At 51.6% G+C, this 18,772-nt stretch overlaps 1 protein-coding gene across 1 annotated transcript; it reads left to right on the plus strand.

The window, feature by feature from the left end:
- Window positions 1-11,525: 11,525 nt before the first annotated feature.
- On the plus strand, window positions 11,526-18,631 carry IL9R (interleukin 9 receptor). Its single transcript, XM_032265187.1, has 8 exons — window positions 11,526-11,813; window positions 12,232-12,343; window positions 12,526-12,704; window positions 13,240-13,385; window positions 14,068-14,269; window positions 14,828-14,933; window positions 16,005-16,089; window positions 17,754-18,631. The coding sequence occupies exons 1-8, from the start codon at window positions 11,663-11,665 to the stop codon at window positions 18,324-18,326; spliced, it is 1,554 nt and encodes a 517-aa protein (XP_032121078.1). The 5' UTR covers window positions 11,526-11,662; the 3' UTR covers window positions 18,327-18,631.
- Window positions 18,632-18,772: the final 141 nt, after the last annotated feature.

An 18,772-nucleotide genomic window follows, 5' to 3' on the forward strand; every position in this document is an offset into this window, starting at 1 on the left:
TGTGCAGCTTCAAGGCATGGCACCTTGCATCCCAGCTGCCCCAGCTTCAGCCATGGCTAAAAGGGACCAGGGTACAGCTTGGGCCATTGCTTTAGAGGCGAAAGCCCCAAGCCTTGGTGGCTTCCACATGGTGTGGGGGCTGCAGGTATGTAGAAGGCAAAAGTTGAGGCTTGGAAGCCTCCATCTAGATTTCAGAGGATGTGTGGAAACACCTGAATGTCCAGGCAGAAATCTGCTGCAGGAATGGGGCCCTCATGGAGAACCTCTACTATGGCATTGTGGAGGGGAAATGTGGGATTGGAATCCCCACACAGAGTCCCCAATGGTGCACTGCCTGGTGGAGCTGTGAGAAGAGAGCCACTATTCTCCAAACCTCAGAATGGTAGATCTACTGAGGGCTTGCACCATGCACCTGGAAAAGTGCTGCAGGCACTCAACACCAGCCCATGAAAGCAGCTTTGGGGCTGTACCCTGCAGAACCTCAAGGCCAGAGCTGTGCAAGGCCTTGGGAGCCCATGCCTTGCATGAGTGTCTCCTGGATGTGAGACATGGAGTCAAAAGAGATCATTGTGGAGCTCTAAGATTTAATGACTGCCCTGCTGGGTTTCAGAAATGGGGCCTGTTGCCCCTTTGTTTTGGCTAATCTCTCCCATTTGAAATGGGAACATTTACCCAATGCCTGTACCCCCATTTTATCTTGGAAGTAACTAATTTGTTTTTTATTTTACAGGCTCATAGGTAAAAGGCACTTACTTTGTCTCAGATGAGACTTTGGACTGTGGATTTTTTAGCTAATGCTGAAATAAATTAAGACTTCTTTAGGGGACTATTGGGAAGGCACGATTGATTTTGAAATGTGAGAAGGACATGAAATTTGGAAGGGGCCAGGGAGGAATGATATGATTTGGCTCTGTCCCCACCCAAATCTCATGTCGAATTGTAATCCCCACATGTCAGGGGAGGGACCTGGTGGGAGATGATTGGATCATGGGAGCGGATTACCTCCATGCTGTTCTTGTGATAGTGAATGAGTTCTCACAAGATCTAATAGTTTAAAAGTGTGGCAGTTCCCCATTTGCTCTTTCTCCTGCCACCGTGTAAGATGTGCCTTGCTTTCCCTTCACCTTCCACCATGATTGCAAGTTTCCTGAGGCTTCCCCAGCCATGTGGAATGGTGTGTCCATTAAACCTCTTTTCTTTTTAAATTACCCAGCCACAGGCAGTTCTTTATAGCAGTGTGAAAATGGACTAATGCAATACCCTTGAGGAAAATGGAGGACTGGCACATTGGGCCTTAATAAACATTTAAAGCTGAATAACTGGCCCCCATATCAATAAGGAACATTATCTCTGGTTCAGTCACAATCAGATTTGCCTGAGGCTCATCCATAGAGATGGAAAAGATAAGACCCTGGACGACCTCAATGCCCTATCAGTCATCTAGAGGATGACTTTCAGAGGCTTGATCATAATCCAGGAATAGAGTTAGGGTGCTTGTCCTTGCCCTTGCCCCTGTCCTTGTCCCGTAGGACCCCCTTGTCAGATAAGTTGGTGAGGTAGTGCCTGTAACAGCCTAGAAGGAAGAGCTGCCCCCCCAACAATGAGAGAGGGAGGAACACTTACTCTTCTAATGACCCTCTTGTTTGCAATGAGGAAAGGATCCTGGGGTGGCTTGTAATGCAGAGGTTTGAGACATTCTCTACTCCAGAGTACTGGATTCCTGCAGTGATGACAGGCTCCCATTCTGTTAATATTATAGGGATGAGTCTTGGGTTTATTAGCTAACAAAAAATAATGTGCCAATGCCTTTTTGAGATTTAGGGGGGGGATCTAAGAGTTGCATATGTGACTCCTGAGTGAGTATGTGAGGGGCATAAAGTATCTGGATATGGGGGGGTTGATTGGGGGATGGAGCAGATGGAGAGGGTGTGGGTAAAGCAGGAGCAGGCTGAGGAGAGTGTGATAGGCAAAGGGAAGGATCATCAGAATCAGGGAGCAAGGAAGTTCCTTGGAAGCATACATGATAATTTTTATGTAATTTTTGGTTTTGGGTTAAAGCCAAAAAGGTCTGAACATATGGGACCTCTAAATTAAAAAAAAAAAATTATACACTTCTTTTTGAGAGTTTGTGGGTTAAAATGAGGTCGGTTTTTAACACTTCAACCCAAGGGCGAGTAGGAATGAATTGAAGAATGAATTGGACCCATGTTGGATTTAGATAAGGGACTATGAGATCCCTGAGATGTCTCTGAGGGATTTGGACCTCCCTTTTCCCTGTGGCCCACTCTATTCAGGGTTGTCTCACCATCTGTGCTCACTGCAACCTCCACCTCCTGGGTTCAAGCCATTGTCCTGCCACAGCCTCCTGAGTAGCTGAGATTACAGGCACACACCACCATGCCCAGCTAATGTGTGTGTGTGTGTGTGTGTGTGTGTATTTTTGGTAGAGATGGGTTTCACCATGATACCAAGCTACTTTTTGTATTTTTGTTTTTGTAGAAATGGGGTTTCACCATGTTGCCCAGGGTGGCCTTGAACTCCTGGGCTCAAACAATCCACTCACTTCAGCATCCCAAAGTGCTGTGATTATAGGCATCAGCCAACATGCCTGGCCTATTCCTTTTATTTAAGATGTATTTTTAGTTCTTTGTAGATTGAGGGGGTAGAAGAGAGACAACAGGGTTTGGGGAGGGAGGGGAGGGTGGGGAGGGATAACATGGGGAGAAATGCCACATATAGCACGCATCTAAAGTAAAATAAATTTTTTTTTAAAAAAGATGTATTTTTGGCTTCTTTTCCTTTTGTTTTTTGTTTTTTGTTTTTTTGAGACAGAGTCTCACTCTGTCACTGAGGCTGGAGTGCAGTAGAGTGATCTTGGCTCACTACAACCAACCTCTGCCTCCCAGGTTCAAGTGATTCTTCTGCCTCAGCCTCGCAGGTAGCTGGGATTACAAGTGTGCACCACCATGCCCAGCTAATTTGTGTATTTTTACTAGAGACAGTGTTTCACCATGTTGGCCAGGCTGGTCTTGAACTCCTGATCTCAAGGGATCCACCTGCCTTGGCCTTCCAAAGTGCTGGGATTACAGGTGTGAACCACTGTACCTGGCCTTGGTTATTTTGTATAGTTTTTGTTTCTCCTCTGAGATTTTCTGTCTATTCATTGGGAGCATATTTTCCTTTATATCTTTAAGCATAGTTAGAGTATCCGCTTTAAAACCTTTGCTATTTCCAACAACTTATTCTTAGAAGCCAATCTTCATTGATTACCTTTTCTCTTAAATATTTGTGACATAGTTCTGTTTCTTCATGTATCTGATAATTTTGCTTTTGAAGTTAGAAATTGTGCATGATATTCATTATTGAGACTGTGTGTTCTATTTCTCGGGAGAGTGTTTTAAACTTTTTTTTATGTTGTTTTTGTTTGTTTGTTTATTATTTTAGCAGGCAGCAAACTCTGTCCTGAGGGGAACAGCTGAAACTTCTATTCAGGTTGTTTAGCCTTAGCTGGGCTCCTTGGAGTTAACCTGTAGACGTATAGTTCAGGGGTCATCCAGAGATTTGGGTAGAATTTAGATGCAGAACTTGGAGCTCTCTTCTCTGGTGTTTCTTTTGAGAATTTCCTTCATCCCTATCCAGCTCTTGTGGTCTCTGCTTCTGAGGTTATGATATGGGTAGTGTGGTCTGCTGATCTTGGGTTAGTAAATTCTGGCTTCAGCAAGGCAGAAGGCACACTGACAGTAAGAAAGAAGCTGTCTTGGTAAGGACACTAGTGCAGGGATGGCTCCAGTGAGTAGAACAGTATATGCTTGTAGCAGATAAGATGGGAGCCAAGTTGATTAAAATTCAAATGTTAGAAAGAAATGTGACATGTCCCTTGTCATTGCTAAGGTGTTTGTTTCATGGGTTTGAGACTTTGATTCAATCTCTTCGTGTGTCCTTATGTTCTCAGACTCCAGAGAGCTACAGTCTTACCCAAACCCTACCCAAGATGCTGTGATGTGCATGACCCACACAAGAACACACACATGTGCATATATGTGCTGTCATACATACATGTGTGCAGTTACACTCACACATACACACACTACCGTGTGCATACATATACACACATTGAAATATGACCTTATTTGGGACCCCAAAGAACACACAACTAATAAATACATGAAAAGATGCTTATCTTGACTAACACTCAAGGAAGTACAAATTAGAACCACATTGAAATATCTTGCCTATTAGATTGGCAAAGATTAAAAAGACTGATAATGTTTACTGTTAGTGAGGGTTTACAGGCATTCTTACATTGTTGGTGAGAGTAAAAGTCTGTGCAAAATTTTTTTTGTAGGGCCACTTCTCAGCTTCTATCAATATTTTAAAATGCTAATCCTGAGACCCCACAATTCCACCCCTATCGATTTTTCCTATAGTAGGACTCACTCTGTTGGTTGAAGATCCATGCCCAGAATTGTTCACTACCTTCATTTAAAATAGCATATATGCTTGAGCCCAGGAGTTTGAGGCTGCAGTGAGGTATGATCATGTCACTACATTCCAGCCTGAGTGACAGAGCAAGACTTTGTCTCTTAAAAAAATGAAAATAGGCCAGGCGCGGTGGCTCACGCCTGTAATCCCAGCACTTTGGGAGCTCGAGGCAGGTGGATCGAGGTCAAGAGATCGAGATCATCCTGGTTAACAAGGTGAAACCCCGTTTCTACTAAAAATACAAAAATTAGCTGGGCATGGTGGTACGCGCCTGTAGTCCCAGCTACTCAGGAGGCTGAGGCAGGAGAATTGTTTGAACCCAGCAGGCGGAGGTTGCGATGAGCCTAGATTGCACCAATGCACTCCAGCCTGGGTAACAAGAGCAAAATTCCATCTCAAAAAAAAAAAAAAATGAAAACAGCATGTACAGACAACAATTCAAATGTTCATTGCAGAAATTATGATTATTACTGTTTTTCTTTTAGAGACAGGGTGTCACCCTGTTGCCCAGACTATCTTGACCTCCTGGGATCCTCAAGAGATCTTCCAGCCTCTGCTTCCCAAATCTCTGGGATTACAGGTGTGAGGCACTGGGCCTAGACCACTGCAGGAATTATTAAACCATGGTGTATACTACCACTAAAGTCATGAGGTAGGTTTTATGTGCCAACCTAGAAAGATGGTGCAAAAACATAGGGGAACAAGAAGGCTGCAAAGTGGCAGGACAGCAGGAGTCTTTAAGAAATATGTATTAGTTTCAGCTTAAGAAGTGTCTGGCCGGGTGCAATGGCCCGCACCTGTAATCTCAGCAACTGGGGAGGCCGAGGTGGGCGGATCACTTGAGACTAGGAGTTTGAGACTAGCCTGGTCAACATGGTGAAATCCCATCTCTAATAAAAACACAAAAAAATTAGCAGGGCTTGGTGGTGGGTGCCTGTAATCCTAGCTACTCGGGAGCTGAGGCAGGAGAATAATTTGAACCCTGGAGCAGAGGTTGTAGTGAGCTGAGATCGCACCACTGCACTCCAGCCTGGGTGACGGAGTGAGACTCAGTCAAAATAAAAAACCAAAAAAGAAAAACCAGAAATTTCTGCATGTACTTGTGCCTAACTGCTTACAGTGGCTACTTCTGGGGGTCTGCATGTGCACAGGGTCCTCACCTCCTGGGGCCAGTTTAATGCATCTCAGTGGTGTTTCTTGGGAAGAACACAGTGGACACTCACTTGCCGGTCAGTAGACAAATCACTAAAGTCTATGTCTGGCAGTCCTCAGTGTCATGGGGGATGAAAGGCTGTCATGTCTCACAGTTCCCTGGCTTACAAGATCAGCAGTCACAGACGCTTCTCAGCTCTGCTCGGGAGAGCAGCTCTGTAATGCGCTTGTGGTTTCAGATGTGGGCGGCCTGTGTGAACTTGTCGTGCAAGGCTCACGTCACCAGCTGCTGCAGTTATCTCCTGAATCAGGCTGAGGGTCTTTGCTGTGCACCCAGAGACAGTTGGGTGACAAGTCACCTCCAGGTTGGGGGTGCCTCAGACTTGTGATGGGACTGGGCAGATGCATCTGGGAAGGTGAGTCTGTGCTTTGGGCTTCTCAGCATCTCAAGTCAGCATGAAATTCAGGAGGTAGAGAGGGACAAGTGGCCCTCCATCCATGGGCCCAGGGAGCCACTGTGGAAGCATGTCATTTTAGAGTGCAACCGTAGCTTTACCTCCTCTGGTGTCCTGGCCTTGGGTATGTCTTAGAGATAGCAAAATTTGCAGGGCTGAACTCAAGGATTAGAAACTAATTTCCAGTCCTGTAGGGGTCATGGGTTATGCTGTGGCCAGCGTGGCCATGCTCCAACTGGATGGAGGGAAGGCCATTGTGTTTGTCAGGCAGAATTTCTAATTATGGAAGGAACTCTGCTTCCTCAATGATTGAACTGACCTTTGTGGGGGTGAGAATGAATGGGCCTACTTGGGCTTCAATTGTCATGGCCACAGGGTGGAGCTGAGGTCTAGGCCCAGGGCCGGGAAAACCTCTAGCAACCCCCAGGCATTTGGTTGTTTTAGGGTAGAAGAGGAGCCAGGAGGATTGGGGTACCCCACTGGAGCTGTGTGTGAGGCAGCAAGTGAGGGTGGAATTCCAGATGGAGGGTCAACCCAGCCAAGCAGAGGACGGGGAGGAGAGGGTTTGTTTTGGAAAGAGCATAGCCCTCTCAGTTTCCTGGGATATAGATAGTCTGGAGGATGTGGGCCCTGCTGGGATCCGCCTCTGCCCTACCTGCACCCTGCTCTTCCTGTGACTTATGCTGTTCTGGGCTCACTCTCTTTCCAGAGCTTAGCTACATAAGGTAGATTAGTACCAAGAGTGGGTATCCTCACAGCACATCTTTAAGTAGCATCCCAGAGCCCTGCTTCTGGATACTCACAACATGAACATCATCCAGAAGCAAGGGCAGCCTCTGCCAGAGTGGAGGGGTTGGAAAAACATTTATCGAACAGCTGAGATGGGTGTAGGGGATGCAACATGATCAGACAGGGTCTTGGCTCAAGAAGCCTCATGTAGGGACATCACACAGTGATGACCTTCAACTGCAGTGGGGTAGCAAGGCTGTGGGCAGAGCAGGCAACACATGGGTACCTCTTCACAAAGACAGCAGGAAGAGAATGGGCATCATTTTTCTGTCTCAACTGCAGACTCCAGGAATCTGTGCCAATACCTTTACTCCAGCCCTGGCCCATGGCCCCTGCCCAACCCTTGGGTCCTGTCGGTTCAGGGCTGTGCACAACGAGAGGTGGCTGTACTTAATCTCAGGGGTTCCGTCCAGCGGGGGAGGCCAACCGTGGAATGGGGGAGGGCCTCATGAAGGACCAGGCCTGTGATGGGGAGGGAAGCTGGCAGAGGGGACAGTGGGTTCCCTCACAGATGCAGCACTGCTCCTCATCCTCTTCTCTGAAAGTGTTTGGAAAATGCGTCTTGGTGCCATCTCTCTCCCACCCTGTCTTCCCTGCACCCTCTATGTGGGGTGTCCGTTGTATCTGTACTTGCCTCCAGCTGGCCTTTCCGCCCCCATTTCTGCCTCTTGCTCATCCCCACCCCTGTCAGCACCTCACACACTCTGCCCAACAGCACTGGGGATTCCCATTGTGCCACAGGAAATCCTCATGTGGTCCAGCCCCATCTTCTGTGGCAGCTTCCATGACCCTGGGCTCCAGCTGCGTCTAGGGTACCAGGGTCTGCATTTCTTCCTCTTCCCCCAAGCTGACAGAAGACCTTGCTGGACAAGTGTCCACTTAAATAGCAACTTCCATCCTATCCACCTCAATAGCTGCCAGCCTCCTGAATGGGCCAGAAGAACCAGGATATGCTTCCCTGCCCCCATTAAAACAGACAAAATTGGACCAGGTGTGTTGGCTCATGCCTCTCATCCCAGCACTTTGGGAGGCCAAAATGGGTGGATCACTTGAGGCCAAAGGTTTGAGACTAGCCTGACCAACATGGTGAAAGTTGTCTCTACTAAAAATACAAAAATTAGGCCAGGTGCGGTGGCTCACGCCTGTAATCTCAGCACTTTGGGAGACCGAGGCAGATGGATCACGAGGTCAAGAGATCTAGACCAACCTGGCCAACATGGTGAAACCCGTCTCTACTAAAAAAACAAACAAACAAAAAAAATTAGCTGGGCGTGGTGGCAGGCCCCTGTAGTCCCAGCTACTCGGGAGGCTGAGGCAGAAGAATTGCTTCAACCCAGGAGGTGGAGGTTGCAGTGAGCCAAGGTCGCGCCACTGCACTCTAGCCTGGCACCTGGTGACAGAGTGAGATTCTGTCTCAAAAAAAAAAAAAAAAATACAAAAATTAGTGAGATGTGGTGACACATGCTTGTAATCCAAGCTACTTGGGAGGCTGAAGCAGGAGGATCACTTGAACTCGGGAGGCGGACGTAGCAGTCAGCCGAGATCACGCCACTGCACTCCAGCCTGGGTGACAGAGCGAGACGCCGTCTCAAAAATATATATATAATGGGCTCTGTGTAATTGTATAAGGCCAACTTGGAGAGTGTGCTTCAAGGCACAGAGGAGCCCAGGGCTACCTAGCCAGCCTCTATGATGGTTGCCTGCTCTGGTCTAAAATTCTGCTTGGTGTTAGGTGAGTGCTCAGGGGATGAGGGCCAGGGAGGGTGAAGGGCTGAGCCTGTCTGAAGACCCTCCTGCGGGTGTGGCAGAGCCTGTGGTTTGAGGCAGGGCTCCAGCTAAAGGGCAGCCCACAGCTTCACAGTGGCCCAGGGAACCAGGGCAGGCAGGCCATGAGGCTCAGTAGCCATCTGGGCCAGAGCTTGACACTGAGGCCATGGAACAGGTGGGGATCTCAGAAGAGATAAAAAAGTGACCCATGGACTGAAGGCTATGTCTATAGACCCAATGTGGGAGAGGCTGTGCTGGGCAGTGATGTCAGCCAGGCTCCCCAGCAGGACTGGGGGTGTCAGGGACAGCTCTATCCCAGGTTGCAGATACTGGGTTTCCCTCCTGCTCTCACAACTGTCCTGTGACCAGGTGTTGTTTGAGCTGTGGTGAGGCCTCCCTGGTGACATCCAGGAGCAGGGAGCCTGCGGGTTGGGCTGTGTGCACCTGCCCAGACTGACTGGCCCTGTGGTCAAGGATGGAGGAAGGCAGCTCTGCCTGCAACCACCCCATTTATAAAGCATTGTGGTGCCTTCTGTGGGGGTGTGTGTTGAGGGTTACCTCACAGGCACTGCCCTCAGGAAGTTCACAGGCTTTTGTAGAAGCTGGTGGGAATGTGCCAAGAACAGAGGTGTCAGGAGCCAGGTATTGGGCAGGTTCCAGGTCTCCGAGCTTCAGTTTCCTCACCTGTAGGAGGTTGGCGACCCTGCCCTGCTCAGCTCACCAGGTACAGGTGTAAGTTTTCAGTACAGTACAGAGGAAAAGCAGAGACCTTCCCCTCAGATAGCTGTCGCGGTCGTTGTACTTAACTCTCTCGTCTTGCTTTGTAGTTCTCAGGTGTCACATGTGGATCCTGCCCTACCATCCCTCTTCCCTGTCTAGAAATGAGGCCTGCTGAGCTTGGAGCCATCCCACTCCTCGATCTCAAGCCATCTGCTTCTGGGTTAGCCTATGGCTGGCCTGGCCTGATTCTACCCAGATATGGGTGTTTCTCCACAGCTGGTGTAGCGGTCATCCTTCCTGGGGCCTAGGTCAGCTCTCAGGTGTGGCTGTTGTGCCTGTGCTTCCTTCAGGTCCTGGTAATCATTCCAACCCTGCCCTCACATATCCCAAGAGCTGGCTGTCTTCCCCATTCCCACCTTTCCAGGAACTGCTGCAAGAAGGGACGGACAGGCACTGCTGCAGAGAACTTGCCGTGGTGTTTCATGCTGTGGCTAGTGGTGCCAGGCTGCACGCTCCATTCTAGGGAAGGGTGAGACTTCCTGATCATCAGTCTTAATGGGGACTGTCCTGTGGGTACCTGGATACGCTGTCGGGAGTGGCTTGGAGTGGGGTTAGGGTAGTGCCTACTGCCCATTGAGGATGTGCAGGTTTCTTAAGGGTGTGCGTGCTGTAATCTGCATGCATGTCTGTTTTTTTTCTCCTTCCTTATCACTAATCAGTCTTGTATAACCAGGCTGGCCCTGCTTCCTGCCTAGGGGCTATCAGTGTACCATCTGGAGCTGCAAATGGGGTGATAGGGCGTCAGCAGCCTTCCCACACCCAAGTACTTCCTGATACCCAGCCCCTCATCTCCAGCCAACCTCTGGCTCCCACAGGGATCCTGGGGCTCAGGCCTCACACTCCAGCATGGGGGGCTTTGCCCTTCTGGTGGTGCTCTCCTTGGCAGCCACCTTGGAACAGGGATGCCACAGACAGAGTTCAGGAAGCGCCATCTGTTGCACAGATACCCCACTGCCATCCTTGTCCACCTTCCTGGGGCAGAACCCTGGGATGGGTCTTTATTTAAGTTGACAAAAAGGACAGAGAATGCATAGAGGCTGGGCATGGTGGCTCATGCCTGTAATCCCAAGACTTCGGGAGGTCAAGGCAGGTGGACCCCTTGAGGTCAGGAGTTCAAAACCAGCCTGGCCAACATGGTGAAACCCCGTCTCTACTAAAAATACAAAAAAATTAGCTGGCGGTAGCGGTGGACGCCTGTAATCCCAGCTACCTGGGAGGCCAAGGCAGGAGAATCACTTGAACTGGGAAGGCAGAAGTTGCAGTAAGCCGAGATTGCGCCACCGCACTCCAGCCTGGGCAACAGAGGGAGACTCCATTTTAAAAATAAAATTGTGTAGAGGTTGTCTGTGTGACCCTGGGTAAGTCATCTCCCCTTCTCAGGACTCAGCTCCTTGCCTGTGAATGCGAGTGACCAGTTCCCCCAACCCTGACTCCCCTGCGGGGTGGGGGGGATGGGCTGGCTGAGGCAGACTTGGAGACCTAGCTGAGTCAGAGTACAGGATCTAAGTTTGAGGGTGCATCTTACACACTGCAGCCATGAGTCTTTGGCTGGGTCAAATGGCTTTTCTGAGCTTCAGTTCCTTATTAGTAAAGCCTGGGCAATGGTGCCCAGTGTCTTTTTTTTTTTTTGCATTTTAGGTTTTGGGGTACATGTGAAGAACATGCAAGATTGTTGCATAGGTACACACATGGCAGTGTGATTTGCTGCCTTCCTCCCTTTCACCTATATCTGTCATTTCTCCCCATGCTATCTCTCCCCAACTCCCCACCCCCTGCTGTCCCTCCCTTATTTACCCCCAACAGACCCCAGTGTGCAGTGCTCCCCTCCCTGTGTCCATGTGTTCTCATTTTTCAACACCCGCCTATGAGGGAGAACATGTGGTGTTTGATTTTCTGCTCTTGTGTCAGTTTGCTTAGAATGATGGTTTCCAGGTTCATCCATGTCCCTACAAAGGACACGAACTCATCGTTTTTGATGGCTGCGTAATATTCCATGGTGTATATGGGAATATATCCAAAAGATTATAAATCGTTCTACTATAAGGACACATGCACACGAATGTTCATTGCAGCACTGTTTACAATACCAAAGACCTGGAACCAACCCAAATGCCCATCAATGATAGACTGGACAGGGTGCCCAGTGTCTTTCACAGGACACTGTGTGAGTGCAAGTGGGGTACCCACTCAGTGCTCTGCTGGGGAGCAATTCATGGGGAGCATCCCTCCAGAGAGGGATGGCTTGCACAGGGCCCTCAGCCCAGTCCCTTGCAGGCTGGACCTTGGAGAGTGAGGCCCTGAGGCAAGACATGGGCACCTGGCTCCTGGCCTGCATCTGCATCTGCACCTGTGTCTGCTCGGGAGTCTCCGTCCCAGGGGAAGGACGAGGTGAGGGCTGGGCACTAGTGTCTGTGTGAGGTAGGTGGAGAACTAGGGCATGTTTGGGGGACTGGGTTGTCCTCTGTCGAGCCCCTAGGGAAAAGTTTGTCTCAAACTGTGCTGGGTCATGTCCTCTAGGGGTCAGCCTGGACCTCAGTCTCTAGTCTCTGACCTTTACCTCCCTACCTTCGATGTCTGGATCGACCTTAGTCTCACTTCCTTCACCCTCTTGACACCTCCGTGAGTCTAACTGGCCCGTGTACCATGAGTCAGAGCTCATCACTTCCCAGGCCTCCCAGTGCTTCCCTGAATAGATTCTGGGATCATTCACTGGTGACTGCCCTGCGAGGGTGTCAGCTATCAGATCCACCCAACCCTCTCTGCCCTGAAGCACTTACTGTGGGCTCCCAACGATCACTGTCTCCAGGGCCAAGGGCTGGAACCTTCACCTGCCTCACCAACAACATTCTCAGGATCGATTGCCACTGGTCTGCCCCAGAGCTGGCCCAGGGCTCCAGCCCCTGGCTCCTCTTCACCAGGTGAGGATGGAGGGCCATGCCCACCTGGGTAATGGTGCCCAGTGTCTTTCACAGGACACTGTGTGAGTGCAAGTGGGGACCCACTGAGCACTCTGCTGGGATGAGGGTGAGGTCCCTAGGATTGCAGCAGCTGCACCAGGACAGTGTAGCAGCCCTGTGGTTCTGATACATGGCCTTTCCAGCAACCAGGCACCTGGCAGCACACATAAGTGCATCTTGCAGGGCGGTGAGTGCACTGTACTGCTGCCCCCCGAGGCGGTGATCCTGCCATCTGACAATTTCACCATCACTTTCCACCACTGCGTGTCTGGGAGGGAGCAGGTCAGCCTGGTGGACCCACAGTACCTGCCCCGGAGACATGGTGAGCAGTGGCTATAGGCCTGGGGCGGGACCCCTTGGCAAGAACATCCTGGCTGCCTGGGGGCTGGGGGCAAGGCCCTGCAGCCTGTGACCCCTGTGGGCCCAGTGAGTGTTCTCAGTCCCTGCCAAGTGAGATCCAGGGCTGGGGGCAGTGTTGGCCCCTGGGAGGGTAGGGCCCACGTGGTTGCTGCAGGGGAAGGGTTTTGGCAGGAAATAAAGATGCAGGGCTGCTAGTTGGGGCACGGGGTGCCATTTAAGTCATGTGAAATGCTCTTCAGTCATCCCAGCATGTTGACTGCGAAGCAAAGGGAAGCAATATTTAGAAACCACCTAATCTCGCTGCAGAGGCCTGTGGAAGTGATTGCTGTCCTGTCCTGCCTGGGGCTTTACTGGACCAGTCTCCCAGTGAGGTGTCTGGTCGGAGAGGGCCTTGACCATGCCCCTTGGGAATCTTTCAGATCCCCAGTCTTGGGTGTGCTGACTGACAGACCCAGACACATGGATCTTCAGCCTCACATGGATTCACTCTGTTCCAGTTAAGCTAGATCCGCCCTCTGACTTGCAGAGCAATGTCAGCTCTGGCCACTGCATGCTGACCTGGATCATCAGTCCTGCCTTGGAGCCGCTGACCACACTTCTCAGCTATGAGCTGGCCTTCAAGAAGCAGGAAGAGGCCTGGGAGGTAACACTTTGGCTGGTTTTCTCTGGAGTCCTCTCTCCTGGGAACAGCAGCCCAGGGCAGAATCCCCACTCTACACAGGGAGATGTCAACTTGTAGTGATGAGGAGGGGAGGAACTAGAGCTAGGTGTGTGTGTACATACACATATACTGACATGCACGTGTATGCTTTGTTTATGTGCATGGGAATTAGGGTGAGTATGCCTGTGTCTCTGTGAGTGTGTGCACATAAGAGTGGTGAGTGTGCCTGTATGTGCACCCATGTTTGTGTGTTTATATGTAAGTGTACATACAAGTGTGCCGGTGCCTTGCGTTTGTATATGTGAGTGTGCCTACGTGGATGAGTGTGTATGCAACTGTGGTGAGTGTGAATGTGCTCATGTGTACACGCATGTGCTTATGAGTGTGCATGTAACTGTGATGAGTGTGAAAGTGTCCCCGTAGATATGTTTGCCTGTGTGTGCATATGTGTATTTGGGGCAAATGCAGCTGTGTCTGTGTGTGAGTGTGAGTGTGGAAGTATGCCTTCTCTGTGTGTGTGCATGTGAAGGTGGCAAGCATGCCTGTGTGTTAACACAGGTGTGTTTATGTGTGTGTTATATAAGTATATAAGACGTGTGTATTCTCGAGGGCTGAAGGTTGCAGCCCCACCTTCAGCACCTGCTAACTGTCTCCACCCCCACAGCGGGCCCAGCACAGGGATCACATTGTTGGGGTGACCTGGCTTATACTTGAAGCCTTTGAGCTGGACCCTGGCTTTATCCATGAGGCCAGGCTGCGTGTCCAGATGGCCATGACGGAGGATGACGTGGCAGAGGAAGAGCGTTATACAGGCCAGTGGAGCGAGTGGAGCCAGCCTGTGTGCTTCCAGGCTCCCGAGGGACAAGGTGGGCACTGCTGTGGCTCCTGCACTTCCAGAGTCTGGGCTGGGTGTCTTCTCCCTTGTTCACCTCACCCCTGCACCCCTTCGACCTCCTGGAAGCCCGTCCCTGAAGCAGCCATGCCCCAGTTGACCCCCTTCCTCTGAAGGTCTGAGGTCTACAGGGAGGAATCAAACACCTGCCAACTCTGGGGCTTCCTTGGAACTTTTAGTCAGTGGCTCCTGTTAGGAGTGAGGTCGACAGGGCTGCACACCAGGGCTGGTGCTCCTGCGTGGAGGCTGGACGTGACCTCAGTGTCCTTAATGAGAGCTGGGCTGACTCTTGTGCACTGCAGTGCTGAGAGGTCCCATGGACCTGTGACCCAACATGTGGAAGATGGGAAGAGTGAGGCCCAGGAGTGTGGCTCATACAAGGTCCTTCAGCAGGTGACACAAACCTCCAAGGCCCATCACAAACCTTCCACTTTGGCCCAGGGCACTAAAGGGTGCACCTTTGCCATGTAGGTTTGTGGGGAGCCTCCTGGCACTGAGGCTGCTCACAACCCTGGGCCCTTCCTGCCCATAGGCCCTCTGATCCCACCCTTGGGGCGCCCAGACACCATCCTTGTTGGTGTGTCTGTCTTTCTCCTGCTGACGGGCCTGATCTACCTTCTGTTCAAGCTGTCGCCCAGGTAGGTAGCTGATGTGTGTATGTGTATGTGTGTGTGTGTGTACTTGTGTGAAAGGGTAAGGGTGTACATGTCTTAGTGTATGTGTGCAGATGTATCTCTATGTGCATGTGTGAGTGTGTGGTGGGTGGGGTATCAAGGGCCACCTCTGTCTGGTTCCTCCCTTCCCCCTCCACTGTCGAGGTTAACAGTGGTGTGGGCTTTTCAAGTCTTCACTGTGGGCCAGAAGAGGGTTCTCAAGTTGTCAGGGGAGAGAAGGGAAGGGGGATCTGTGGCAGAGGCTGAAGATAAGGACAGCTTGGTCCCAACCAAACCCAGAATCACGGAGATCAGGAGCCCAACGTCCTGGTCTCCTGCCTATGGAGGAGCTCTGTTTGTTCATCTGTTCATACATTCTATGAAAGGACATTTGGGGCATCTGGTGTGCACAGGACACTGTTCTCACCCTGGCAGATGCATTAGAGAACAAGTTGGACAAGGGCGCTCCTTAAATAAACCATCATGCCTCATGCACTGCATATCAGGTTTCAAGAGAGGGTACTGGGGCCGTGTCAGGCAGCAGATGTGAGGAAGAGGGTGTGGGGAGAGGGCAGTTGGGTGGGGCCAAGGGGGAGGGCACTTGGCTTCTCCTTGGAGCAAAGGAAAGTGTGAAACTGTGTGATACAACCTAGTTTATCTTTTGAAGGATGGATTGCTGGACAAGGGGACATGGGAGACCTGCTGGAGGCAGGAAAGTAGAGGGAATTGCAGGGTCTTAGGAGGAGAAATAGAGGGGACATGTGGCTGGATGAGATATGAGTGGTGATCCCTGAGGTGGGGAAAATGGGGACAGGCTTGCAGGGAAGTTGACGAGGTCTACTCTCTGTTCTGAACCTGCCATTGCAGCTCACGCTGTAAAGGACGTGTGCCTCGGCATAAATCAGTCCCATGTGGCCATTAGGCAAGGAGGCCCAGATGGGTCCTGACCTGAGAGTGGGTTGAGATGTGATGAGATAGAAGAGAGGCTCAGCCTCTGCAGTGACCTCAGGCCACTTGGGTTGCCATAGGCCTCTGACTGGCCTCTCCTGGCCTCAGGGTGAAGAGAACCTTCTACCGGAACGTGCCCTCTCCAGCGGCGTTCTTCCAGCCCCTCTACAATATGCACAATGGGAACTTCCAGGTTTGTGCAGAGAACACGGCAGGGTGTGGGGGGCAGGGCTTGACTAGAAACTGGCGTGCCCAAGATGATAGCTTTCATGAGGGTTGGCAGCCAATGTGGCAGCCTTGTCCGTGCTTGGAGCCCTTTTTGTATATTAAGTGAATTTTGATTTATACCATGTTCCAAATGGGGAAAAAATTAGCTTTATTTCCCATTGCTGATGTCGTTCTGTTCTCATGTCTCCAGTCTCATTGTTGATGGAAAAAATGTAAATGTCTCGTGACTTATCTCTGTCCCCTCTGGTTTATACCTGTCTGCATCCACCATGTGCCTCACCTCCTCCTTCTGCGAAGATGTCTGTGGGGAAGGGTCTGTGGTGGATGCACTGCCACTGGGGCTCTCACTGCCTCTGGGCTCCTGCTCTGCCTGGTCCCCTGGTCCCCCTCGGATCGCATGCTGGCACCACAGCTGAGCAGTGGGCTCTGCACGTCCCTCCCTTCCCCCCAAGTTGGGCTCCCACAACCGAGGAACCAGTGAGCAACTTGGGGGTTGCATCAGGCCCTCCCCTCCCTGCTGGGCTGGAGGTTCATGGCCCCTGGGTGGGAGGAGGGGGAGAGGGAGGGCTCCAGTGAGTGGTCTCTGGTTTTTCCCTTCAGACTCCTCATTTTGGGCAAAGGACAAGAAGCAGTGAGGGCCCCTCCCTGGGGTCTGGGCCAAGCTGACCCCTCTTCTCCAGATCTTCACTCCCGGATGCCCTCGGGCATCCCTGGACCCTTTGTGGCAAGGATGTCCCCTCCACACCACGGTTCTTGCTTACTGTGCAGAAAAATCTTTTTCCCTCTCAATAAGGAGGCTAGTTTTCAAGATTTTTGTCCAAAAATAGAATTCGAACCATGAACTGGCACCTGGCTCTTTTCACAGTACCCGTCTTTTTCCCTAAGGTGGTAGGTGTGACTGTCAAGAACCTGGGCAGCTTAGGACAAGGCTGAGCAGGGCACAGATTGTGACGGTCACCTGGACTGTCATCCTGTTGCAGGCACCAGCCCTTCCCTAGAGAACCAGGGCACCTGCCAGGGTTTATTTAGACCCTCGGGCGGGGATCTGGTGCCATAGGTTGGTCTCCAGAGAGTAGTGCAATGATGGAGGGTGTGGTGTGTGTGGTGCATGGGCTGGAGGCTCCTGGTCCCACCAAGGGAACAGCTTCTTTTTGGATGTGGGAGGCCTCCTGTGGCCCCACAGAAGGATCCAGTTCTGCTGGTCTTAGCCAAGTGCTTTGAAAGTCACCAGTCCTGACAGTGACTCCTGTGTGTGTGTGTTTCAGGTAGGAGTGCCCAGTCTCAGTAGCTGCTGAAAGGCCCTGAGGCACATGCTGTCAGCGTTGGCTCTATCCTGGGCAGATATCACCATCTGTACCTTAGTTCAGGCTGTTGTGAGCACCAGGCCCTGTGCTGGGGGAGTCATGAGGGCCTGAAGGGACTCAGGGTCCCATGTTGAGGCTGGGCTGGCACATGGAGCAAAGACAGAATGTTCAAGACACAGGTGCTGCTTGGCCTCTGGGTGTGGACTTCAGGAGGGCTTCCTGGAGGAGGAGGGAGGCTGGGCTTGCCAGAAAGGAGGCAGCTGCTCCCAGGATGAGTTCTCAACATGCTGCTTGACCCCTTCCCTCCTCCCGCACTCTGTTCCAGACTTGGATGGGGGCCCACAGGACCGGCGTGCTGCTGAACCAAGACTGTGCTGGCACCTCACGAGGAGCCTTGGAACCCTGCGTCCAGGAGGCCATTGCACTGCTCACCTGTGGCCCAGTGTATCCCTGGAAATCTGTGTGCGTGGAGGAGGAGCAGGAGAACACTGGGACCAGCATCCTGGGGACTCTGAGCTCAGAGGATGTGCTGCCAGCAGGGTGTACGGAGTGGAGGGCACAGACGCTTGCCTATCTGCCACAGGAGGACTGGACCCCCATGTCCCCCACCAGGCCAGCTCCCCCAAACTCAGAGGGCAGCAGCAGCAGCAGTGACTACTGTGGTGTCTTGGACTGCTACGGGGGATGCCACCCCTCAACCTTCCCTAGAAACATGCAGAGCTCTGGGTCCATCCCAACCCTGGCCCGTGGCCTTTCCTGTGAGCATCAGGGCCTGGAGACCCAGGAAGGAGGTGCCTGGATGCTGGCTGGTCACTGCCAGAGGCCCAGGCTGCATGAGGACCTCCGGGGCATGTTGCTACCTCCTGTCTTCAACAAGCCTCGGTCCTGGACGCTCTAGGTCCCTGATGCATCATGTCCATTTGGGAAAATGGACTGAAGTCTCTGGAGCCCTCGTCTGGGACTGAACCTCCTAAGAAGGGGCCCCGAGCAGTGATCAGAGGTCCTGTCTGGATGGAGGCTGGAGCTGGTCCCAGTGTTCTCCTGCTCCTCCTTTCTAGAGATTAAAAGGGGCTTGATGGCTGTTGCAAAGTATTGATGACTGGAAGGAGGGGCCAGAGGAGGAGTGAGGGGTGGGGTTTGACCAGCCCTGGGCTTTCTGAGCTCTGAGCTAGCACAGTGGAGGCTCAATGATTGTTCTGGGGACAGCAGGGTGGAGGCTTAGGGACAGCTCTCGGCTGAGCTCAGGGTGGAGGTTCAGGGGCAGCTTCAGGGACAGCAGGGTAGAAGATCAGGGACAGTTCCTGGGAGGCCAACACCCTCTTTCCTCCTTGTCCTCATCCTCCC

Source organism: Sapajus apella, unplaced genomic scaffold (assembly GCF_009761245.1).
Source record: "Sapajus apella isolate SASKATOON/1434 unplaced genomic scaffold, GSC_monkey_1.0 scaffold149, whole genome shotgun sequence".
NCBI classification, from domain to species: domain Eukaryota; kingdom Metazoa; phylum Chordata; class Mammalia; order Primates; family Cebidae; genus Sapajus; species Sapajus apella.